The 24921-nt window shown below is 44.1% G+C and overlaps 2 protein-coding genes across 3 annotated transcripts in view; one reads left to right on the plus strand and one right to left on the minus strand.

Annotated features, from left to right (window-relative positions):
* rhobtb3 (Rho related BTB domain containing 3) overlaps positions 1–19293 on the minus strand; it is a 118213-nt gene extending 98920 nt beyond the window's left edge. The window contains exons 1-2 of the mRNA XM_061932249.2: positions 18958–19293; positions 11949–12180 (exon numbers count right to left, since the gene is read on the minus strand). Coding sequence (XP_061788233.2) covers positions 11949–12180; positions 18958–18959 — 234 coding nt within the window. The 5' untranslated portion in view covers positions 18960–19293. The remainder of the gene's footprint in view (positions 1–11948; positions 12181–18957) is intronic.
* Positions 1–24921, plus strand: part of nudt2 (nudix (nucleoside diphosphate linked moiety X)-type motif 2) — a 298883-nt gene that overhangs the window by 228796 nt on the left and 45166 nt on the right. The gene's annotated exons all lie outside the window — the stretch shown is intronic.

A 24921-nucleotide genomic window follows, 5' to 3' on the forward strand; every position in this document is an offset into this window, starting at 1 on the left:
AAATAATCTAAGAATATAATAATAAAAAAAAAAATTTAAAGTGAAATTTCCTCCCGTTCCTCGCGCCCCACCTGTCATGTCTCTATTCCCCACCAGTGGAGCGCGCCCCACACTTTGAGAAACGCTGTCATAACGTCTCAAGTGCTGTAGTGTGTAAGGAAGTAAACATGGCTTTAATTCTCGTCGGTCTCAGTCTTGGCGCATTTGTGGCAATTTAACGGATTTTGTGCAACATTTTCTGAGCTGAATTCCTGCGCGGAGAAGATTAAGAAGGAAGAGGGCGAGCATTTTGGCTCAGATTGCGGGAGATTTTACTTTCACGTCTGCTTTGAAGAGAGCGTCGGCAGAGACAGAAGTGGTGGAACTATGACGTGAGTTCCTAAAACATTATTTTTACCAGTTGTCTCCTATTTATTTTGTAACCGTCTATTTTGGCGAGGGATTAGGACGTTTATCGCTTTTTAAAGTCGTTCTGAGGCCAAATGTTTGGACACATCTTCTCATTCACAACACAACTGATGGTCCCAACCTCATTGATAAAGCAAGAAGTTCCACTAATCAACCCTGATACAGCACACCTGTGAAGTAAAAACTGTCCGAAGAATTGTATGTAAGTTATCACACAACTTGTTTTCCCATGAGTTCAGGTTGCCCTGCGAGAAGACAAAAGCTGTCTTTGATCTTATCAAGCAAAAAGGCCTACCACTTGTAAACCTCCACTGTGTGCGATGGGATGCGACGTGGAGGTGTCGGTTTCTTTGATCTATTGGACAGCCACAGGAAGACCTAATCATGACCTGAAATCTACAAAGCAGAGAGGGGGCAAACCTGACACCGCTCCAAGCACCTTTTCTTTGAACTGTTTATGACCGAGTGCAGCAGCTGTTTATGACCCCTCCCCTTAGAAGCAGCCGCAGCTATGTAATCAGAAAATGCCCAAATAAATGAGGAGGCGTGTGGAACCCTTTCCTCAGAGCGTGGGGCGACATTGTACGAGGGTGCAAGTGCACGCGCTCTCCTCATGAGCTAAATTGAATCCTGTCTTTGTTTGATTCCTTGCCTCTTGTCTTATTTAATAGATAGTTCGGTGTTTGAACCTGACAAAAAAAACATTTCAGGTGACTACCTCTTTAAGCTCATGGAGAGAATGCCAAGAGTGTGCAAAGCAGTAATCAGAGCAAAGGGTGGCTATTTTGAAGAAACTAGAATATAAAACATGTTTTCAGTTATTTCCCCTTTTTTTGTTAAGTACATAACTCCACGTGTTCATTCATAGTTTTGATGTGACAATCTACAATGTAAATAGTCATGAACATAAAGAAAACACATTGAATGAGGAGAAGGTGTGTCCAAACTTTTGGCCTGTACTGCGTATCCGATTCATATCCACATACTAAAGAGGTCTGGGTCGGATATGAAAAATTTGGAATTACATTGTTCACATTGACACTGACTCCCACCTCCAAAGACATGCACCTGGGGATAGGCCCCTCCCACCTCCAAAGACATGCACCTGGGGATAGGCCCCTCCCACCTCCAAAGACATGCACCTGGGGATAGGTTGATTGGCAACACTAAATTGGCCCTAGTGTGTGAATGTTGTCTGTCTATCTGTGTTGGCCCTGCGATGAGGTGGCGACTTGTCCAGGGTGTACCCCGCCTTCCGCCCGATTGTAGCTGAGCGACCCCGAGGGGAATAAGCGGTAGGAAATGGATGGATGGACATTGACATGAAAAAGTCCGATAAAGGTCACATATGGTTAAAAAAAAATCAGACTTGGCCTGCGGTTTGAAAGAGGGTATAACTGCTGGTCTGTACCATATGGAAGCAGAACGAGTCTAATCCTTATCAAATGTGTTTTTCTTTGAATAAAGGCAAGTTACAGGTTTAAATTGTGGTGTGTTTTGGGGGGTAAATCATTGATTTCAATTCATTTCAATGGGAAACGTTGGTTTGAGATACAAGTGGTCTGAGTTAAGAGCTCCATCCATTAGGGGCGATGGACAGCTGAGTAGTGCTTATACAGCTGCAGCCGGCCACCGTAGCTCCCACTCCCTCCCCTCTGTTGCAAGTTTTGTTGATTCTATGTAACTTGTTTATGTGTGCTATGGGTATGAGGTTTTTTCCTTGGCCTCATTCTAGTCTCCCTCCCTGGAGTCCAGCCTTTGACTGAATATCTTTTTTACCCCCCCCAACGTTTACCTATTTCTCACCTTTTTTTTTTGTAAGGGGCACCGGAAGTTGGCAGACCAGTCAGCGATCCTGTTCTGGCTCCCTGTAATGTTTGTATGATCTTAAATGGGATTGTGCTGAAAATATTACTTACCGTATTTTCCGCACTATTAGCCGCACCTAAAAACCACAAATTTACTCAAAAGCTGACAGTGCGCCTTATAACCCGGTGCGCTTTATATATGGATTAATATTAAGATTCATTTTCATAAAGTTTCGGTCTCGCAACTACGGTAAACAGCCGCCATCTTTTTTCCCCGTAGAAGAGGAAGTGCTTCTTCTTCTACGCAAGCAACCGCCAAGGTAAGCACCCGCCCCCATAGAACAGGAAGCGCTTCTTCTTCTACTGTAAGCAACCACCCGCCCGCGTAGAAGAAGAAGAAGCGCGCGGATATTACCGTACGTTTCATTTCCTTTGCGTGTTTACATCTGTAAAGACCACAAAATGGCTCCTACTAAGCGACAGGTTTCCGGTTCATGAAAAGACGCAATCTCTCCATCCGCACACGGACTACTATTTCACAGCAACTGCCTAAAGACTTTCAAGAAAAGCTGGCTACTTTCCGTGCATATTGTAAAAACAAGATAGCTGAAAAAAAGATCCGGCCAGAGAACATTATCAACATGGACGAGGTTCCACTGACTTTTGATATTCCTGTGAACCGCACTGTGGATACAACGGGAGCACGTACGGTGAATATTCGCACCACAGGGAATGAGAAGTCATCCTTCACTGTGGTTCTAGCTTGCCATGCTAATGGCCAGAAACTTCCACCCATGGTGATATTCAAAAGGAAGACCTTGCCAAAAGAGACCTTTCCAGCCGGCGTCATCATAAAAGCTAACTCGAAGGGATGGATGGATGAAGAAAAGATGAGCGAGTGGTTAAGGTAAGTTTACGCGAAGAGGCCGGGTGGCTTTTTTCACGCAGCTCCGTCCATGTTGATATACGACTCCATGCGCGCCCACATCACGCTGGTTTTTAATATATTATTAAAGTTTGACTGACCTATCTGACTGTTTTTTTGACATTCCTTTAGCGCAGTTAGATGCGGCTTATAACACGGGGCGGCTTATAGGTGGACAAAGTTTTGAAATATGCCGTTCATTGAAGGCGCGGCTTATAACCCAGGGCGCCTTATGGTGCGGAAAATACGGTAAGTACTTCTGATTCTGATTCTGATTAAGCCCGTAAATTGAGGTACTACTGTATATTAAATACTCTATTATGGGGTGTCCAAACAGGCCAAACGCCGCGTTTTTTTGCATACAGCAGCAACAGGAGTGAGGAGTTTAGCCCATACTGCCATATACAAGGTAGTGGAAAAGAAATCAGCACGTTCAATAGATGGCAACTTGTTAGTATTTTGAATAGAATAGAAGAATAGAATAGAATGGACTTTATTGTCATTATATTTGCATATAACGAGATTAAGGACTCCAATTTAAGGTGCGGTAGTGGGAACAAATATGGGGTAAAAATAAATTAAATTACACAACAGGTAATAAAGAAACACCTAACAATTGAAATAAACAGACTAATATCCAATAAAAATAATAAGCAATCCTGTACAATATACAAAACACTATAGAAATACAAAATACTGTACAATATACAGAACAAGTCAGGAGTACCGGAGTAATAAATAACAATGTCGGACGTATTGCACTCGAAGGGTAATATTGCACAGTAGGGTAATAGGGTAGGATATTGTATAGGGGTGAATTATTATTATAAGTTAAGAGTTCAAGATGGTGACAGCTCTGGGAAAGAAGCTCTCTCTGAGTCTGTTTGTTCTGGCTCTGATGCACCTATAGCGCCTGCCCAATGGTAGCAGGTGGAAGCCAGGGTGTGTGCTGTCCTTGGTGATGCTTTTTGCTCTGTTGAGGCAGCGGGAGTTGTGTCACGGGACATGCCACAAATGACTGTTTTAGCTTAAATATGTGTTAAATTAATTAAAGCCACCCTTTGCTAGGCCAAATTTAGCACCCCTGCTCTGTGACTTTTCTAAAGTCGCACAAAGTTCCCCAAAAAATGAATTAGGCTTAGCCATGAGACAAACAGGGTCTTCATCGTGTCACGTAAGAGCTCGATGTGAGCCTGGAAGGAAAGAAAGTAAAGCAGTAAACAGGTTCCTCTCCTGGCTGCTCACTACATCGTGGCTGAAAATAGCATAGGAAGAAAGAGCTTGGTCTTTATGTAAAGCACAGGTGTCAAACTCAAGGCCTGGAGGCAGGGCCGGCCCGTGGCATAGGCCGTATAGGCAAATGCTAAGGGCGCCACGCCAGTGCCACAAATGTTGGAGAAAAAAAAAAAAAAAAAAAGTTGGTACTATTATTTCTAAATACAAAAAATAATCCCACGTTAATTAAAATGCAAAGTAAAGCCTATTTAATAGAAATATTATTTGTTACAACATTACTCCCTAACCACCCCCCCCCCCCCCCCGCCCCTCCCCCCGCGCGGTGCGCCCCCTCCCTTCCCGTATCATGACTCTTTTTGGACGTCACCACATCAAAAAATCAACACAAGATGTCAAAACGGCCAAAACTGTCAGGTGCCCAGGGAAGAAAAAAGAGAAAAGAAGAGGAGGAGAAACAAAAAAAGACAGAGGTAGCAGGTCGGTAACGTTAGCCTACATGAAATTATTTGTCTGTTACAGAATGTGATAGTAGCTGGCTTTTTAGCATTAAGCTAATGTTACATGATTCGGCAATTGCTAATCAATAAATAGCTAGTTTTGTTTTAACGTCGGGTTAATATTGTTGGAGGGGGCTAAATTGTTATGGAAAATAATAATGTAACGTTAGGTAATTACAGTACTCCCACCTTACATTCCTCAGGGACATTTGTATTAGATCTTTTAAGCAGGTGTTTTTTGTTTACATTGTTTTTGCCTTCTGGTTAGCTAATGTTTGCCCTGCAGGTAATAGTCACTTTTCCACCCCTTTATATATTAGGTATAGTTGTAAGTAAAAAAAAAAAGGTCAAAGACAAAGCTATTCAGTTTCTTGTGAGTATCACTTCACTGCCGATGTGGGGGGGCGCCACCTAAAATCTTGCCTAGGGCGTCAGATTGGTGAGGGCCGGGCCTGCCTGGAGGCCAAATCTGGCCCGTCACATGATTTAAAGTGTCCCGCCACTTCATTTTATGTTTTATTTTACAGGGTCTCTGCAGGTTTCAACATGTCAAATTTAAGACTTTTTAAGACCATCTTGAAAATAATTTAAGACCATTTCACATTAATACGGATAAAAAATACAAGGACAAAGTCAAATCAGAGGTCCAGAATGAATTTTAAGTCATTCATTCACTGCTCTTTCACATTGTAAACCAAATGGTTCAATCAATCATTCAATGTTTATTTATATAGCCCTAAATCACAAGTGTCTCAAAGGGCTGCACAAGCCACAACAACATCCTCGGTTCAGATCCCACATCAGGGCAAGGAAAAACTCAACCCAATGGGACAATGAGAAACCTTGGGCGACCGGTGCAATGGACGTCAAGTTCGAATAACTAAATACACCAAGAGCTTCACTAGTGTAAACTCATTGTAAACTCATTGAAAAAAATATTAGCAAACATCGTGACAGCCAATTTTCAGATTTGCCATATAAGTGTTTTCTGTTTAAAAGGTGTTTTCATGTAACATCAACGTCAGCAATGGTAGAGGAAAGCACAACAATATATTGTCTGTGAAAGGGACAGTTAGCATCTGTGCTAAAGCTAAATGTACTACTGTATCTGCTAGAGATGCGCGGTTTGCGGGCACAACCGCGGAGTCCGCGGATTATCCGCGGATCGGGCGGATGAAATAAAAAAAAATTAGATTTTATCCGCGGGTCGGGTCGGGTCGGGTCGGGTCGGGCGGTTGAAATTAAAAAAAATTAGATTTTATCCGCGGGTCGGGTCGGGTCGGGCGGTTGAAATTTAAAAAAATTAGATTTTAAATAGATTCAGGCGGGTGGCAGTTAAACCAATTAGGAAATATATATACATAGTTAAATGTTGTTACCCACATACGAAAAACGAGCAGGCACCTGCAGCATATGCCACAACAGAAGGAAAAAAAAAAAAAAGAGATGGACACTTTTACGGAGCGGAAAAGGGATGCCTCGCCGGGGTCCGGGACCGAGGCCCCTTCCCCCGAGAGGGCCCCACCGGGAGCCGTAGCTGAGGCGATCCGCGAGAAGGGCCCGACGCACGTCCAGGGTCACCCACCGCACCGACAACCCGCCTCGTCCGCCTTCGCCGCGGCCGGCGTCACGCACAGCAGGTAAGCAGCTTACCTGCCCGCCACCCCCGTGGCCGGGGGCTCGTAACAGGGGTCACTCCGCGCGCTCCGCCCGCGCTGCTTACCTGCCCGCCACCCCTGTTGCCGGGGGTGCGTAACAGGGGTGCGTAACAGGGGTCACTCCGCGCGCAGTTCGCTCACGAAAGGGGTGGGGCTCACCCTGGTTGATATAGACAGCAGGACGGTGGCCATGGAAGTCGGAACCCGCTAAGGAGTGTGTAACAACCCACCTGCCGAATCAACTAGCCCTGAAAATGGATGGCGCTGGAGCGTCGGGCCCATACCCGGCCGTCGCCGGCAGCGAGACGCGCTTGGAGGTGCGCTCAGCGCGGCTCCCATATGATTGCGCACTGGTGTGCGTCTGGGTCGTGACAGCGTGGCACGCGAATGTCTGTGCTGCATTGGATCAGTCTCCTTTCTTTAACAGGCAAAAGCTTTATAACCTCACTAATGCCTTGCATCGTCTATATTAGATATATAACAACGGGCGGGTGCGGGCGGGTGCGGTTCTGATCAAATGTTACATCGGGTGGATGGCGGATGGTTGACGACTTTCTGATGCGGTTGCGGATGAAATAATTGCCTATCCGCGCATCTCTAGTATCTGCACAAAGTTGAGAAAAACAGTGTGAGAATTTTAGACATTTTAAGGCCTTAAATTCAAATTATTGGATTTAGGACTATTTTTGACTTTATAAACCCCGCAGATACCCTGTTTTAAGTCATATGCTGCGTTATGTTGTATCATTTATGTGGCCTGCAGAAAAAGGTTTATAATAAAGCGATGCACTTTCTGACAAAATGCATGTATTGTTTTTTTCAATTTTGACAGAAAAATGCACTGCATCCAATTGCATGTGATTATCTGATGCTGCAACAAGCAAAGCAATGTATCTATCGATCTGTTAGTAAAAAAGGGTTTCCGATGCAAAAAGTGTACCAAGGCTATTTTACATTTATATTTATAAATATTCACGGTTACATGCGGCCCTCTCAGGGCAGCCATAATTGCTATGTGGCACACCTGATAAAGAGACTTGTAGAAGAAGTCTTGCATTTTATTACATACACATTGCATTGCTTATATGCAGTGAGCTTCTTTTTAACACAGTTAAGAATGCAGCGGTTTATGTCGCCAGGTGACCTTGGCGTTGTTGGCGACTTGGCGTGACCTCAGGATGTAGAAACGAGAGGCGGCGTGCAGGTAAAATAATATTTCAATGATGAAAAATAAGGTAGCGCAAGCGTGGACGCAGCCAGGGTCCACCAGTCAGTCAAAAAAAGTCAACTAACAGTGTTTTTCAACCTTTTTTGAGCCAAAGCACATTTTTTGCAATGAAAAAATGCTGGAGGCACAACACCAGCAGAAATCTTTAAAAAACTAAACTCAGTTGACAGTAAAAAGTCGTTGTCGCAATTGTTGGATATGACTTTAAAGCATAACCAAGCATGCATCACTATAGCTCTTGTCTCAAAGTAGGTGTACTGTCACCACCTGTCACATCACACCATGACTTATTTGGACTTTTTTGCTGTTTTCCTGTGTGTAGTGTTTTCATTCTTGTCTTGCGCTCCTATTTTGGTGGCTTTTTCTCTTTTTTTGGTATTTTCCTGTAGCAGTTTCATGTCTTCCTTTGAGCGATATTTCCCACATCTACTTTGTTTTAGCAATCAAGAATATTTCACTTGTTTTTATCCTTCTTTGTGGGGACATTGTTGATTGTCATGTCATGTTCGGATGTACTTTGTGGACGCCGTCTTTGCTCCACAGTAAGTCTTTGCTGTTGTCCAGCATTCTGTTTTTGTTTACTTTGTAGCCAGTTCAGTTTTAGTTTCGTTCTGCATAGCCTTCCCTAAGCTTCAATGCCTTTTCTTAGCGGCACTCACCTTTTGTTTATTTTTGGTTTAAGCATTAGATACCTTTTTACCTGCACACTGCCTCCTGCTGTTTCCCACATCTACAAAGCAATTAGCAACCGGCTGCCACTGACTGATATGGAAGAGTATTACACGGTTACTCTGCCGAGCTCTAGACAGCACCGACACTCAACAACAACACATCATTTGCAGACTATAATTACTGCTTTGCAAAAAATATTTTTAAGCCAAATAGGTGAAATGACAATCTCCCACGGCACACCGGACTGTATGTCACGGCACACTAGTGTGCCACGGCACAGTGGTTGACAAACACTGAACTCACAGAACGCCAATAAGAGGCAAAACATTTCTAAGTATAGAACAACGTGAGGAACAAGAATACAATGAGCCAGTGCCATCTGTCTGAACAAAGCCACCTGATTAGCAACCTGGTACAGTTGTGTCTCCTAATTGCCAATAGAGAAACAAGAAAGGGAAACGGAGGTAAAATAACAGAGTGGAGACAAACAGGAAAAGAAATGAAAAAGAAGAGCACTGGACAGGAACTAAATACCCACACAATAAACCTTCTGTGGCTATTTAACCTGCAATTATGCATTTTAGTGTTGCAGTGGTAACTTTTCTTTAGATAAGAGCCGTCTCTGGGATAATTGTTATGCTTCAAGTTTGAGTTAGAAGCAATCCTCGCCATTAGTTGGCCTAGCAAATGCTCTACCATGAATTGTTTAACGTGGACCCCGACTTAAACAAGTTGAAAAACGTATTGGGGTGTTACCATTTAGTGGTCAATTGTACGGAATATGTACTGTACTGTGCAATCTACTAATAAAAGTTTCAATCAATCATTGTTCATAGTTAAGATTATAAATCCCACTTTCTTTACTTCAATGTACATTTTGAGTGTGCCATTCAGTAAAAAACTGTAAAATTCCATTCTGTTTTTTTGAGGTGGTCTGTCATAACTTTTTTAGAATTCAGTGTTCCTGAAAAAAGGAGCCAAACACACATACTGTACAGCAGAATGTGTATATATCATTTATACACACATACACATTGCCCCCCCCAGACACATTTATTCTCTTAATGTGGCCCCCGCGTCAAAATATTTGCCCAGCTTTGTTCTACTGTATGGTTTTATACAATATTTCTAATCTTAAAACAGGCATGTTCCAGTTATAATTGTGTCAAGAACAGATGCAGAAGCACATTTTTACAACAAATTTCTGCATAAAAGTGATAATATATCATATTGTAGTTGTTTATTACCCTTTGCATTCATATGTTGCTGTTTTTTACATTTTTGTTGTGTTTTGCTTGATCGTAAAAGATACACAACTAACGAGGAGCTGGTCTGAGAAGTAAAAGATTAGCGACGTTCATAAGTTGTTAATATTCAGTGTTTTATAGTTCATAGTTAATATTTGTGTATGGTGAGGATGGTGTTCTGCTGACCTCGACTGCAGATGTTGTGGATCGGTGGAGGGAATACTTTGAAGACCTCCTCAATCCCACCAACACGTCTTCCTATGAGGAAGCAGTGCCTGGGGAATCTGTGGTGGGCTCTTCTATTTCTGGGGCTGAGGTTGCTGAGGTAGTTAAAAAGCTCCTCGGTGGCAAGGCCCCGGGGGTAGATGAGATCCGCCCGGAGTTCCTTAAGGCTCTGGATGCTGTGGGGCTGTCTTGGTTGACAAGACTCTGCAGCATCGCGTGGACATCGGGGGCGGTACCTCTGGATTGGCAGACTGGGGTGGTGGTTCCTCTCTTTAAGAAGGGGAACCGGAGGGTGTGTTCTAACTATCGTGGCATCACACTCCTCAGCCTTCCCGGTAAGGTCTATTCAGGTGTACTGGAGAGGAGGCTACGCCGGATAGTCGAACCTCGGATTCAGGAGGAACAGTGTGGTTTTCGTCCTGGTCGTGGAACTGTGGACCAGCTCTATACTCTCGGCAGGGTCCTTGAGGGTGCATGGGAGTTTGCCCAACCAGTCTACATGTGTTTTGTGGACTTGGAGAAGGCATTCGACCGTGTCCCTCGGGAAGTCCTGTGGGGAGTGCTCAGAGAGTATGGGGTATCAGACTGTCTGATTGTGGCGGTCCGCTCCCTGTATGATCAGTGTCAGAGCTTGGTCCGCATTGCCGGCAGTAAGTCGGACACGTTTCCGGTGAGGGTTGGACTCCGCCAAGGCTGCCCTTTGTCACCCATTCTGTTCATAACTTTTATGGACAGAATTTCTAGGCGCAGTCAAGGCGTTGAGGGGATCTGGTTTGGTGGCTGCAGGATTAGGTCTCTGCTTTTTGCAGATGATGTGGTCCTGATGGCTTCATCTGGCCAGGATCTTCAGCTCTCGCTGGATCGGTTCGCAGCCGAGTGTGAAGCGACTGGGATGAGAATCAGCACCTCCAAGTCCGAGTCCATGGTTCTCACCCGGAAAAGGGTGGAATGCCATCTTCGGGTTGGGGGGGAGACCCTGCCCCAAGTGGAGGAGTTCAAGTACCTCGGAGTCTTGTTCACGAGTGAGGGAAGAGTGGATCGTGAGATCGACAGGCGGATCGGTGCGGCGTCTTCAGTAATGCGGACGCTGTATCGATCTGTTGTGGTGAAGAAGGAGCTGAGCCAGAAGGCAAAGCTCTCAATTTACCGGTCGATCTACGTTCCCATCCTCACCTATGGTCATGAGCTTTGGGTTATGACCGAAAGGACAAGATCACGGGTACAAGCGGCCGAAATGAGTTTCCTCCGCCGGGTGGCGGGGCTCTCCCTTAGAGATAGGGTGAGAAGCTCTGTCATCCGGGGGGAGCTCAAAGTAAAGCCGCTGCTCCTCCACATGGAGAGGAGCCAGATGAGGTGGTTCGGGCATCTGGTCAGGATGCCACCCGATCGCCTCCCTCGGGAGGTGTTTAGGGCACGTCCGACCGGTAGGAGGCCACGGGGAAGACCCAGGACACGCTGGGAAGACTATGTCTCTCGGCTGGCCTGGGAACGCCTCGGGATCCCCCGGGAGGAGCTGGACGAAGTGGCTGGGAAGAGGGAAGTCTGGGCTTCCCTGGTTAGGCTGCTGCCCCCGCGACCCGACCTCGTATAAGCGGAAGAAGATGGATGGATGGATAGTTAATATTGTAAATCAGTAAAAAACTAAAAATCCATTTCGTTTTTTTCCAGGTGGTCTGTCATAACGTTTTTAGAACTCTATTGGACATTGTGACTTTTGGTATTAGTGTTCCTGAAAAAAAGGGAGCCAAACACACATACTGTACAGCACATTTTTACAGCTAAATGTGTATATATCATTTATACACACATAGGCCACCCAGACACATTTTTATCTCTTAATGTGGCCCCCTGAGTCGAAATATTTTCTCAGCTCTGTTCTATTGTATGTATTGTTTTGTAAGATATTTCTAATCTAAAAAGGCATGTTGCATGTTATAATTGTGCTGTTTTTTGAAATAAATAAGTGTACGATGTTGATTTGAGACTCAAGTGTTTTGAGGTTGCGCCTCTCGATTATTACCCAAGTCCGAAAGAGATGGCTTACCCAGCTGGGACAGTCTTGGACCACCACAGTGACATCCCCGAAGACCTGCGAGGTGTACTCCATGAAGGCCGGGTTGTGGAGGCTACTCTCCAGATCACTGGGACCCACCAGGGCCCCGTGACCCAGGTAGCTCCACAGCAGCCCTCCTTGTAGCTGGCCCTGGCCCATGATCTCTTCCCCTTGGCCGACTCCGCCGGGACACTCGCTCCCCAGAGCCACGATGTGAATGGACCTGTGAGGCGTGAGCACAAGACGGTAGTGACCCAGAGGAGAGCACTTGAGGAACGGAAGGCGCCATTGACTCCTCATTCATGTTTACGGTGGAGCGACCGAGACACGAGAGGCTTGGCGGGGCCCCCTCGTTACACCTGACGTACAAATGTTTTATCTTGTCAAAATGGACATGGAAGCACAAAAGCAGAGCTAAGGAAAATAAGGACAAGATATACAGGTAAAAGCCAGTAAATTAGAATATTTTGAAAAACTTGATTTATTTCAGTAATTGCATTCAAAAGGTGTAACTTGTACATTATATTTATTCATTGCACACAGACTGATGCATTCAAATGTTTATTTCATTTAATTTTGATGATTTGAAGTGGCAACAAATGAAAATCCAAAATTCCGTGTGTCACAAAATTAGAATATTACTTAAGGCTAATACAAAAAAGGGATTTTTAGAAATGTTGGCCAACTGAAAAGTATGAAAATGAAAAATATGAGCATGTACAATACTCAATACTTGGTTGGAGCTCCTTTTGCCTCAATTACTGCGTTAATGCGGCGTGGCATGGAGTCGATGAGTTTCTGGCACTGCTCAGGTGTTATGAGAGCCCAGGTTGCTCTGATAGTGGCCTTCAACTCTTCTGCATTTTTGGGTCTGGCATTCTGCATCTTCCTTTTCACAATACCCCACAAATTTTCTATGGGGCTAAGGTCAGGGGAGTTGGCGGGCCAATTTAGAACAGAAATACCATGGTCCGTAAACCAGGCACGGGTAGATTTTGCGCTGTGTGCAGGCGCCAAGTCCTGTTGGAACTTGAAATCTCCATCTCCATAGAGCAGGTCAGCAGCAGGAAGCATGAAGTGCTCTAAAACTTGCTGGTAGACGGCTGCGTTGACCCTGGATCTCAGGAAACAGAGTGGACCGACACCAGCAGATGACATGGCACCCCAAACCATCACTGATGGTGGAAACTTTACACTAGACTTCAGGCAACGTGGATCCTGTGCCTCTCCTGTCTTCCTCCAGACTCTGGGACCTCGATTTCCAAAGGAAATGCAAAATTTGCATGGTTGGGTGATGGTTTGGGGTGCCATGTCATCTGCTGGTGTCGGTCCACTCTGTTTGCTGAGATCCAGGGTCAACGCAGCCGTCTACCAGCAAGTTTTAGAGCACTTCATGCTTCCTGCTGCTGACCTGCTCTATGGAGATGGAGATTTCAAGTTCCAACAGGACTTGGCGCCTGCACACAGCGCAAAATCTACCCGTGCCTGGTTTACGGACCATGGTATTTCTGTTCTAAATTGGCCCGCCAACTCCCCTGACCTTAGCCCCATAGAAAATCTGTGGGGTATTGTGAAAAGGAAGATGCAGAATGCCAGACCCAAAAACGCAGAAGAGTTGAAGGCCACTATCAGAGCAACCTGGGCTCTCATAACACCTGAGCAGTGCCAGAAACTCATCGACTCCATGCCACGCCGCATTAACGCAGTAATTGAGGCAAAAGGAGCTCCAACCAAGTATTGAGTATTGTACATGCTCATATTTTTCATTTTCATACTTTTCAGTTGGCCAACATTTCTAAAAATCCCTTTTTTGTATTAGCCTTAAGTAATATTCTAATTTTGTGACACACGGAATTTTGGATTTTCATTTGTTGCCACTTCAAATCATCAAAATTAAATGAAATAAACATTTGAATGCATCAGTCTGTGTGCAATGAATAAATATAATGTACAAGTTACACCTTTTGAATGCAATTACTGAAATAAATCAAGTTTTTCAAAATATTCTAATTTACTGGCTTTTACCTGTATTACATACCCAATTCTTCCCAAAATTAAAGAAATACAATTTAAAATTATTATTGGAATATACCCTTCAAAGGCTTTTTGAAACTTAAATTTATCATGGAGGTTGACGGCTGTTATACAGTATATGTGGAGCTGTAGAGGATGTCAATCATCTGTGTGTGGAATGTGAGAGTGCACATGTGTTTGTGTGATACCGTACATGTGTTTGTGTGATACTGTACATGTGTGTGTGATACTGTACATATGTGTGTGTGATACTGTACATGTGTTTGTGTGATGCTGTACATATGTGTGTGTGATACTGTACATGTGTTTGTGTGATACTGTACATATGTTTGTGGAATGTGAGAGTGTACATGTCTTTTGGGAGGAGATCAGAGATTGGCAAGGCAGTCACAGGGGTTAGTGCATGTGCCTCACAATACAAAGGTCCTGAGTTCGATCCCGGAGTGTGTGGAGTTTGCATGTTCTCCCCGTGACTGCGTGGGTTCCCTTTGGGTACTCCGGCTTCCTCCCACCTCCAAAGACATGCACCTAGGGATAGGTTGATTGGCTACACCAGGGGTCGGCAACCCGCGGCTCCGGAGCCGCATGCGGCTCTTTGATCACTCTGATGCGGCTCAGCAGCTTACTTGCTGAACCCCCCCAATTTTCCCGTGAGACTTCCGGATTTCGGTGCCTCTCGCAGAAAACTCCCGGGATTAATATTCACACTCTTATGGCTATAGTAAGGGCGTGCCATGATGGTACAACATTTGGCGCCCTCTACAATCTGCATTAACAGCGTGCCAGCCCAACACTTGTCATGCAATATACATTTTCTGCTTGCTCACGTAGGTGACAGCAAGGCATACTTGGTCAACAGCCACACAGGTTACACTGACGGTGGTCATACAAAACAACTTTAACACTCTTACTAATAATGCGCCACACTTTGAACCAAAACCAAACAAGAATGACAAACACATTTCGGGAGAACATCTGCACCTTAACACAACATAAACACAACAGAACAAACACCCAGAATCCCATGCAGCCCTGACTCTTCCGGGCTACATTATACACCACTGCTACCACCAAACCCCGCCCCCACCCCAACCCTGCTCCCTCACACATCAACCCCCCCCCCCCCCCCCCCCCCTTTCTGTGCGTCGGTTGAGGTGGGCGGGGTTTGGTGGGGGGGGGGGGGGGGGGGGGTGTATAATGTATCCCGAAAGAGTTAGGGCTGCATGGGATTCTGGGTATTTGTCCTGTTGTGTTTATGTTGTGTTACGGTGCAGATGTTCTCCCGAAATATGTTTGTCATTCTTGTTTGGTGTGCCTTCACAGTGTGGCGCATTATTAGTAAGAGTGTTAAAGTTTGTTTTTTTATACCGCCACCGTCAGTGTGACCTGTGTGGTTGTTGACCAAGTATGCCTTGCTGTCACCTACGTGAGCAAGCGGAAACACCATACAACGTGTGGCTGATCAGGCACGCTGGCTGCAGCGGGTGCTATATGCTGTACCATCACGGCACGCATGACGCTGACAAGCGCCATTCATTTAAAACCCGCGTACCGCACCAGCTTTCAAATACCACATAAAGGTGTGGGCAGCGTGTCTGAGACCCATGGTTTATACTAGTGATGGGTTGATGAGGCGTCATGAAGCGTTTCGACACATTGCAAAACTGTATTGATACTGTGTCGATACTGTGTCACTAAATACTGACATCTGCTGGACATTAAAAATCCCTACAGGCAACCTATGGACCGACTCAACTGACACTGATTTGATGCCCTAGTACAGGGGTCACCAACCTTTTTGAAACCAAAAACTACTTCTTGGGTACTGATTAATGCGAAGGGCTACCAGTTTGATACACGCTTAAATAAATAAATATATTGTCATTTGTAAGTTACACGTAAGTGTGATTTAAACAAGAATAGCTAAATAAATACATTTATATATATAAAAAAATGGGTATTTCTGTCTGTCATTCCGTCGTACATTTTTTTTTCCTTTTACGGAAGGTTTTTTGTAGAGAATAAATGATGAAAAAAACACTTAATTGTACGGTTTAAAAGAGGAGAAAACATGAAAAAAAATTAAAATACAATTTTGAAACATAGTTTATCTTCAATTTCGACTCTTTAAAATTCAAAATTCAACTGACAAAAAGAAGAGGAAAAACTAGCTAGTTTGAATCTTTTTGAAAAGATTAAAACAATAATTTATGGAACATCATTAGTAATTTTTCCTGATTAAGATACATTTTAGAATTTTGATGACATGTTTTAAATTGGTTAAAATCCAATCTGCACTTTGTTAGAATATTTATCAAATTGGACCAAGCTATATTTCTAACAAAGACAAATCAGTATTTCTTCTAGATTTTCCAGAACAAAAATTTTAAAAGAAATTAAAAATACTTTGAAATAAGATTTAAATTTGATTCTACAGATTTTCTAGATTTGCCAGAATAATTTTTTTGAATTTTAATCATAGTAAGTTTGAAGAAATATTTCACAAATATTCTTCGTCGAAAAAACAGAAACTAAAATTATTATTCTTTACAATAAATAAATAAAAAAAATTTACTTGAACATTGACTTAAATTGTCAGGAAAGAAGAGGCAGAAATTTAAAAGGTAAAAAGGTATATTTGTTTAAAAATCCTAAAATCATTTTTAAGGTTGTGTTTTTTCTCTAAAATTGTATTTCTAAAAGTAATAAGAAGCAAAGTAAAAAATAAATGAATGTATTTAAACAAGTGAAGACCCATCCATCCATCCATTTTCTACCGCTTATTCCAAGTGAAGACCAAGTCTTTAAAATATTTTCTTGGATTTTCAAATTCTATTTGAGTTTTGTCTCTTTTAGAATTAAAAATGTCGAGCAAAGCGAGACCAGCTTGCTAGTAAATAAATACAATTTAAAAAATAGAGGCAGCTCACTGGTAAGTGCTGCTCTTTGAGCTATTTTTAGAACAGGCCAGCGGGCGACTGATCTGGTCCTTACGGGCTACCTGGTGACCGCGGGCACCGCGTTGGTGACCCCTGCCCTAGTATATACAATAATATAAACCAAGTCATTGTATTTCATTTAGGATTATTACATATCTTCATTTAAATAAAAATATATTTTTATCTTTTTTAGATACAGTCAATAAATAATGTGAACATGTATCATAACATGGAAATCTAAGAGAACGTGTTGTGGATGATTGTGGACTGGGAATTGTTTTAATTTTATTTTTTTACACATTTTTATAAAAAAAAAAAAAAAAAGTTTTTCCGACGTATTACATTTTAGACGCTTTCTCTTCTTAGTTATTATTTCTCCGGCTGTAGAAAAGAGCCGCTCACAGGGCACAGAGGAGGCGACACAGTTGGCGTATCGGTCACGTGACCAAAACAGCTCATGATCGGTCACGTGACTTTCTAAAAGCGGTACGCGCACCGACACAGGGTTTTGCTCTATGAGCTCGACGCATGCGCCGATGCATCGGTGTTGCCGGACCCATCACTAGTTTATACATAGCACAAAGCAAAAAAAAAAATTGAATGCAGTGTTATTTCATTTAAAATTTCAAAAAAATTTTGCGGCTCCCATTGTTTTCTATAATTTGTGAAACTGGTCAAAATGGCTCTTTGACTGGCAAAGGTTGCCGACCCCTGGGCTACACTAAATGGTCCCTAGTGTGTGAATGTGAGTGTGAATGTTGTCGTTCTATCTGTGTTGGCCCTGTGATGAGGTGGTGACTTGTCCAGGGTGTACAAGTGTACACCCTGGACATAGAATCCAGCATCCCACACCCCCCGCGACCCTGAAAGGGACAAGCGGTAGACAATGGATGGATCAGAGATTGGCTGAGAGACAATGGTGTGCCCCAAGTGGAGGAGTTCAAGTACCTCGGAGTCTTGTTCACGAGTGAGGGAAGAGTGGATGGTGAGATCGACAGGCGGATCGGTGCGGCGTCTTCAGTAATGCGGACGCTGTATCGATCCGTTGTGGTGAAGAAGGAGCTGAGCCGGAAGGCAAAGCTCTCAATTTACCGGTCGATCTACGTTCCCATCCTCACCTATGGTCATGAGCTTTGGGTCATGACCGAAAGGACAAGATCACGGGTACAAGCGGCTGAAATGAGTTTCCTCCGCCGGGTGGCGGGGCTCTCCCTTAGAGATAGGGTGAGAAGCTCTGCCATCCGGGAGGAGCTCAAACTAAAGCCGCTGCTCCTCCACATGGAGAGGAGCCAGATGAGGTGGTTCGGGCATCTGGTCAGGATGCCACCCAAACGCCTCCCTAGGGAGGTGTTTAGGGCACGTCCGACCGGTAGGAGGCCGCGGGGAAAACCCAGGACACGTTGGGAAGACTATGTCTCCCGGCTGGCCTGGGAACGCCTCGGGGTCCCACAGGAAGAGCTGGACGAAGTGGCTGGGGAGAGGGAAGTCTGGGCTTCCCTGCTTAGGCTGCTGCCCCCGCGACCCGACCTCGGATAAGCGGAAGAAGATGGATGGATGGATGGACAATGGTGTGGAAATGTCCCCATTCTCTATAGAAGAGATCAAATTTGGTATTTTCATAAAGGACTGTAACACAGAAATGTTTGTCAACATTATTATGTTCCAGGCAAAATGTTTTATACATAAATGTTGATATATGAAAGTAAGGCCTACATTTTCTAATTGGCTTAATGGTGTACAATTATCAATCAAATCTTGGAGAATGATTAAGAGTACAAAAGCGTGATATCTTTGTTAAAAACATTTAAAGTGATTTAGGTAGCCCTTTTTGCCTTTTTTTTTGTATGTATTTATTTATTTTTTTCCTATTTTTTGGTATTGTTACTCTGTCAGTGTTTGCTTTTGTTTTCTTTCCTCGGTGTTGGAAGGGCCTTGACGTGTGTGTGATATGTTTGTTGTTCAATAAAAGATGAAAATGGCCATGTAAGCGTCCCTCTAATGACTTGTATCGGCAGACAACAACTTACATGGCGGTCACGTCACGGTGCTGTCCTTCCTCTACGCCACGGAGCGTGTCCTCCTCGCCGCGCGTGTGCCCGCCAGTCTGCGGCAGTCAGGCTCGCCTTTTTCCGCAGTCAGCCTGCCGCGGCTCCGCTCCGCCGTCAATGTCGCTCTCATCGGCGGCTGGTCGCCGTGGAGCCGGCTCGCGATAACTGGCGTCCCCGCCGCATCGTTACTCATTCACGGGAGCGGAGTTGGGACAAGTCGACGACCCCCGCGGCGCGTAAATTTGGCCAACAGCGACACCTAAATGTGATAAACACCGACAAGTCGGCAGCGGGGAAGAGACATCATCAAACACCGCTCACTACCCGCCGCGGGAGAACCACATTTGTGACGTAGCACCGTACAACTAAGTCTTATTGGCAACACGTCCCAGACAGAGGGGGGAGAGAGAGAGAGAGAGAGAGAGGGGGGGAGAGAGAGAGAGAGAGAGAGAGAGAAGGGGGGGAGAGGGAGAGAGAGAGAGAGAGAGAGAGAGAGAGAGAGAGAGAGAGAGAGAGAGAGAGAGAGAGAGAGAGAGAAGGGGGGGAGAGGGAGAGAGAGAGAGAGAGAGAGAGAGAGAGAGGGAGAGAGAGAGAGGGAGAGAGAGAGAGGGGGGGAGAGAGACAGAGAGAGAGAGAGGGAGAGAGAGAGAGAGAGAGAGAGAGAGAGAGAGAGAGAGAGAGAAGGGGGGGAGAGAGAGAGAGAGGGGGGGGGGGGGGGGGGAGAGAGAGAGAGAGAGGGGGGGGAGAGAAAGGGAGAGAGAGAGAGAGAGTAGAATGAAGCAAGAGTCTGACTCAGCAGGTATCTATCACGCACGTGCTGAACGTGCAGGCCTTTAGTTCAGTGATGGTTTCAACCAACTAACCAGACATGTCCAGGGTGTACCCCGCCTTCCGCCCCAATGCAACTGAGATAGGCTCCAGCACCCCCCCGCCACCCCGAAAAGGGACAAGCGGTAGGAAATGGATGGATGGATCTATGAATTGAGACAGAGAACCACACTGAATGACAACATTAAATGATAGAATAGAGTTTATTGTCATTATTACAGTGAACAGGTTCAAAGAACAACGAAATTGGAGCAGATCCCCTAAGGTGCATACTAGAGATGCGCGGATAGGCAATTATTTCATCCGCAACCGCATGACAAAAGTCGTCAACCATCCGCATCCACCCGAATTAACATTTAATCAACACCGCACCCGCCCGTTGTTATATATCTAAAATAGACGATGCAAGGCATTAGTGAGGTTATAAAGCTTTTGCCTGTTAAAGAAAGGAGACTGATCCAATGCAGCACAGACATTCGCGTGCCACGCTGTCACGACCCAGACGCACACCAGTGCGCAATCATATGGGAGCCGCGCTGAGCGCACCTCCAAGCGCGTGGAGGTGCGATGTCCCTCGCACCCGGGCTCGCGCCCGAGGCTTCAGCGCCATCCATTTTCAGGGCTAGTTGATTCGGCAGGTGGGTTGTTACACACTCCTTAGCGGGTTCCGACTTCCATGGCCACCGTCCTGCTGTCTATATCAACCAACACCTTTTCTGGGGTCTGATGAGCGTCGGCATCAGGCGCCTTAACCCGGCGTTCGGTTCATCCCGCAGCGCCAGTTCTGCTTGCCCCACCCCTTTCGTGAGCGCACTGCGCGCGGAGTGACCCCTGTTACGCGCCCCCGGCAACGGGGGTGGCGGGCAGGTAAGCTGCGCGGGCGGAGCGCGCGGAGTGACCCCTGTTACGAGCCCCCGGCCACGGGGGTGGCGGGCAGGTAAGCTGCTTACCTGCTGCGCGTGACGCCGGCCGCGGCGAAGGCGGACGAGGCGGGGTGTCGGTGCGGTGGGCGCGGTGGTGACCCTGGACGTGCGTCGGGCCCTTCTCGCGGATCGCCTCAGCTACGGCTCCCGGTGGGGCCCTCTCGGGGGAAGGGGCCTCGGTCCCGGACCCCAGCGAGGCGTCCCTTCTCCGCTCCGTAAAAGTGTCCATCTCTTTTTCTTTTTTTCTTCTGTTGTGGCATATGCTGCAGGTGCCTGCTCGTTTTTCGTATGTGGGTAACAACATTTAACTATGTATATATATTTACCAATTGGTTTAACTGCCACCTGCCTGAATCTATTTAAAATCTAATTGTTTTTTATTTCAACCGCCCGACCCGACCCGACCCGACCAGCGGATAAAATCTAATTTTTTAAAATTTCATCCGCCCGATCCGCGGATAATCCGCGGACTCCGCGGTTGTGCCCGCAAACCGCGCATCTCTAGTGCATACACAATCATTTAGTAATATAAATAATAAAATAAGATAAAAAGGAAGATATGTATCTATAGTAGCGGTGTAACGGTACACAAATTTCGGTTCGGTACGTACCTCGGTTTAGAGGTCACAATTCGGTTCATTTTCGATACAGTAAGAAAACAACAAAATATACATTTTTTGGTTATTTATTTACCAAATTTGTAAACAATGGCTTTATCATTTTAACATTGGGAACACTAAAATAATTCTGTCCACGTTAATCAACATTAAACTGCCTCAAGTTGTTGCTCAGATTAAATAAAATGACAAAACTGTTCTTCTACGTATAAAAAGTGCAACATTAAACAGTTTCAAGTCAACTCATCATGCTTCATTTATTACAGCATTTGGGAAACCTGTAGTTGATTTTTATGATGTAAATGTTATATTTGTATCAACATGTGATAGCAGGGACCCTGCCATTCAAAACTAGGCTGCTGCATTACTAATGATTCATGTAACTATAGCTGAAAAAATAGTACAATAGCAATAGGAGAGACTATTCATCCCTGAACACCATGGAGTTCATGTAGGCTTAATGATGCACTTACATTATTATATCAACTATCAGAGACAGAAACTCTTCCTTTAACATAATGTCCTTTTTTGCTGCTTCAACACAGCTCAATCAACACAGAAAAAGGTAAAGTGAAATAACAGACAGACAGGGCTTTGCTGTCCGTAACACACACACACACACACACACACACACACGCCGCAAAATGAGCTAACGTTACGCTAAAAGTGAATTAGCCTTCACCTCAAGCCAGGACTGCGAGCGAGCTGAGCTGCCTCTTATGTTTCCAGAAGGTCAACGGACCACATTAAATGAGATAGCGGACCACTTTAAATGATGTGACAGACCACATTAAATGATGTGACTGACCACATTAAATGATGTGACAGACCACATTAAATGATGTGACTGATCACATTAAATGAGATAGCGGACCACTTTAAATGATGTGACAGACCACATTAAATGAGATAGCGGACCACTTTAAATGATGTGACAGACCACATTAAATGAGATGGCGGACCACATTAACTGATGTGACAGACCACATTAAATGATGTGACAGACCACATTAAATGATGTGACTGACCACATTAAATGAGATAGCGGACCACTTTAAATGATGTGACAGACCACATTAAATGAGATGGCGGACCACATTAACTGATGTGACAGACCACATTAAATGATGTGACAGACCACATTAAATGATGTGACAGACCACATTAAATGATGTGACAGACCACATTAAATGATGTGACATACCACATTAAATGATGTGACAGACCACATTAAATGATGTGACAGACCACATTAAATGATGTGACAGACCACATTAAATGATGTGACAGACCACATTAAATGAGATGGCAGACCACATTAAATGATGTGACAGACCACATTAAATGATGTGACAGACCACATTAAATGAGATGGCAGACCACATTAAATGATGTGACAGACCACATTAAATGATGTGACAGACCACATTAAATGATGTGACAGACCACATTAAATGAGATGGCAGACCACATTAAATGATGTGACAGACCACATTAAATGAGATGGCAGACCACATTAAATGGTGTGACAGACCACATTAAATGATGTGACAGACCACATTGAATGATGTGACAAACCACATTAAATGAAGTGACAGACCACATTAAATGATGTGACAGACCACATTAAATGATGTGACAGACCACATTAAATGAGATGGCAGACCACATTAAATGATGTGACAGACCACATTAAATGATGTGACAGACCACATTAAATGATGTGACAGACCACATTAAATGAGATGGCAGACCACATTAAATGGTGTGACAGACCACATTAAATGATGTGACAGACCACATTGAATGATGTGACAAACCACATTAAATGATGTGACAGACCACATTAAATGATGTGACAGACCACATTAAATTATGTGACAGACCACATTGAATGATGTGACAAACCACATTAAATGATGTGACAGACCACATTAAATGATGTGACAGACCACATTAAATGATGTGACAGACCACATTAAATGATATGGCAGACCACATTAAATGATGTGACAGACCACATTAAATGATATGACAGACCACATTAAATGATGTGACAGACCACATTAAATGATGTGACAAACCACATTAAATGATGTGACAGACCACATTAACTGATGTGACAGACCATGTTAAATGATGTGACAGACCACATTAAATGATGTGACAGACCACATTAAATGATATGGCAGACCACATTAAATGATGTGACAGACCACATTAAATGATATGACAGACCACATTAAATGATGTGACAGACCACATTAAATGATGTGACAGACCACATTAAATGATGTGACAGACCACATTAAATGATGTGACAGACCACATTAAATGATGTGACAGACCACATTAAATGATGTGACGGACCACATTGAATGATGTGACAGACCACATTAAATGATGTGACAGACCACATTAAATGATGTGACAGACCACATTAAATGATGTGACAGACCACATTAAATGATGTGACAGACCACATTAAATGATGTGACAGACCACATTAAATGATGTGACAGACCACATTAAATGAGATGGCAGACCACATTAAATGATGTGACACACCACATTAAATGATGTGACAGACCACATTAAATGAGATGGCGCACTACAAAAAGTCAGTGTTCAAAAACAAGAAAAAAACAAACAAAAATGAGGGGTATTTTACTTGAACTAAACAAAATGATCTGCCAATAGAACAAGAACATTCGGCTTGTCAAGACTTTCCAAAACAAGTCAAATGAGCTAACCTCAATGAACCCAAAAATAGCTTCAAATAAGTATATTCTCACTAATAACAAGTGCACTTTTCTTGGTAGAAAAAAAAATATGAGACCTTTTTTCTCAATATGTTGAAAAATATTCTTAAATGAAGTACAGGTAAAAACCAGTAAATTAGAATATTTTGGAAAAACGTGATTTATTTCAGTAATTGCATTCAAAAGGTGTAACTTGTACATTATATTTATTCATTGCACACAGACTGATGCATTCAAATGTTTATTTCATTTCATTTTGATGATTTGAAGTGGCAACAAATGAAAATCCAAAATTCCGTGTGTCACAAAATTAGAATATTACTTAAGGCTAATACAAAAAAGGGATTTTTAGAAATGTTGGCCAACTGAAAAGTATGAAAATGAAAAATATGAGCATGTACAATACTCAATACTTGGTTGGAGCTCCTTTTGCCTCAATTACTGCGTTAATGCGGCGTGGCATGGAGTCGATGAGTTTCTGGCACTGCTCAGGTGTTATGAGAGCCCAGGTTGCTCTGATAGTGGCCTTCAACTCTTCTGCGTTTTTGGGTCTGGCATTCTGCATCTTCCTTTTCACAATACCCCACAGATTTTCTATGGGGCTAAGGTCAGGGGAGTTGGCGGGCCAATTTAGAACAGAAATACCATGGTCCGTAAACCAGGCACGGGTAGATTTTGCGCTGTGTGCAGGCGCCAAGTCCTGTTGGAACTTGAAATCTCCATCTCCATAGAGCAGGTCAGCAGCAGGAAGCATGAAGTGCTCTAAAACTTGCTGGTAGACGGCTGCGTTGACCCTGGATCTCAGGAAACAGA

Source organism: Nerophis lumbriciformis, linkage group LG38, assembly GCF_033978685.3.
Source record: "Nerophis lumbriciformis linkage group LG38, RoL_Nlum_v2.1, whole genome shotgun sequence".
In the NCBI taxonomy this organism is placed as follows: domain Eukaryota; kingdom Metazoa; phylum Chordata; class Actinopteri; order Syngnathiformes; family Syngnathidae; genus Nerophis; species Nerophis lumbriciformis.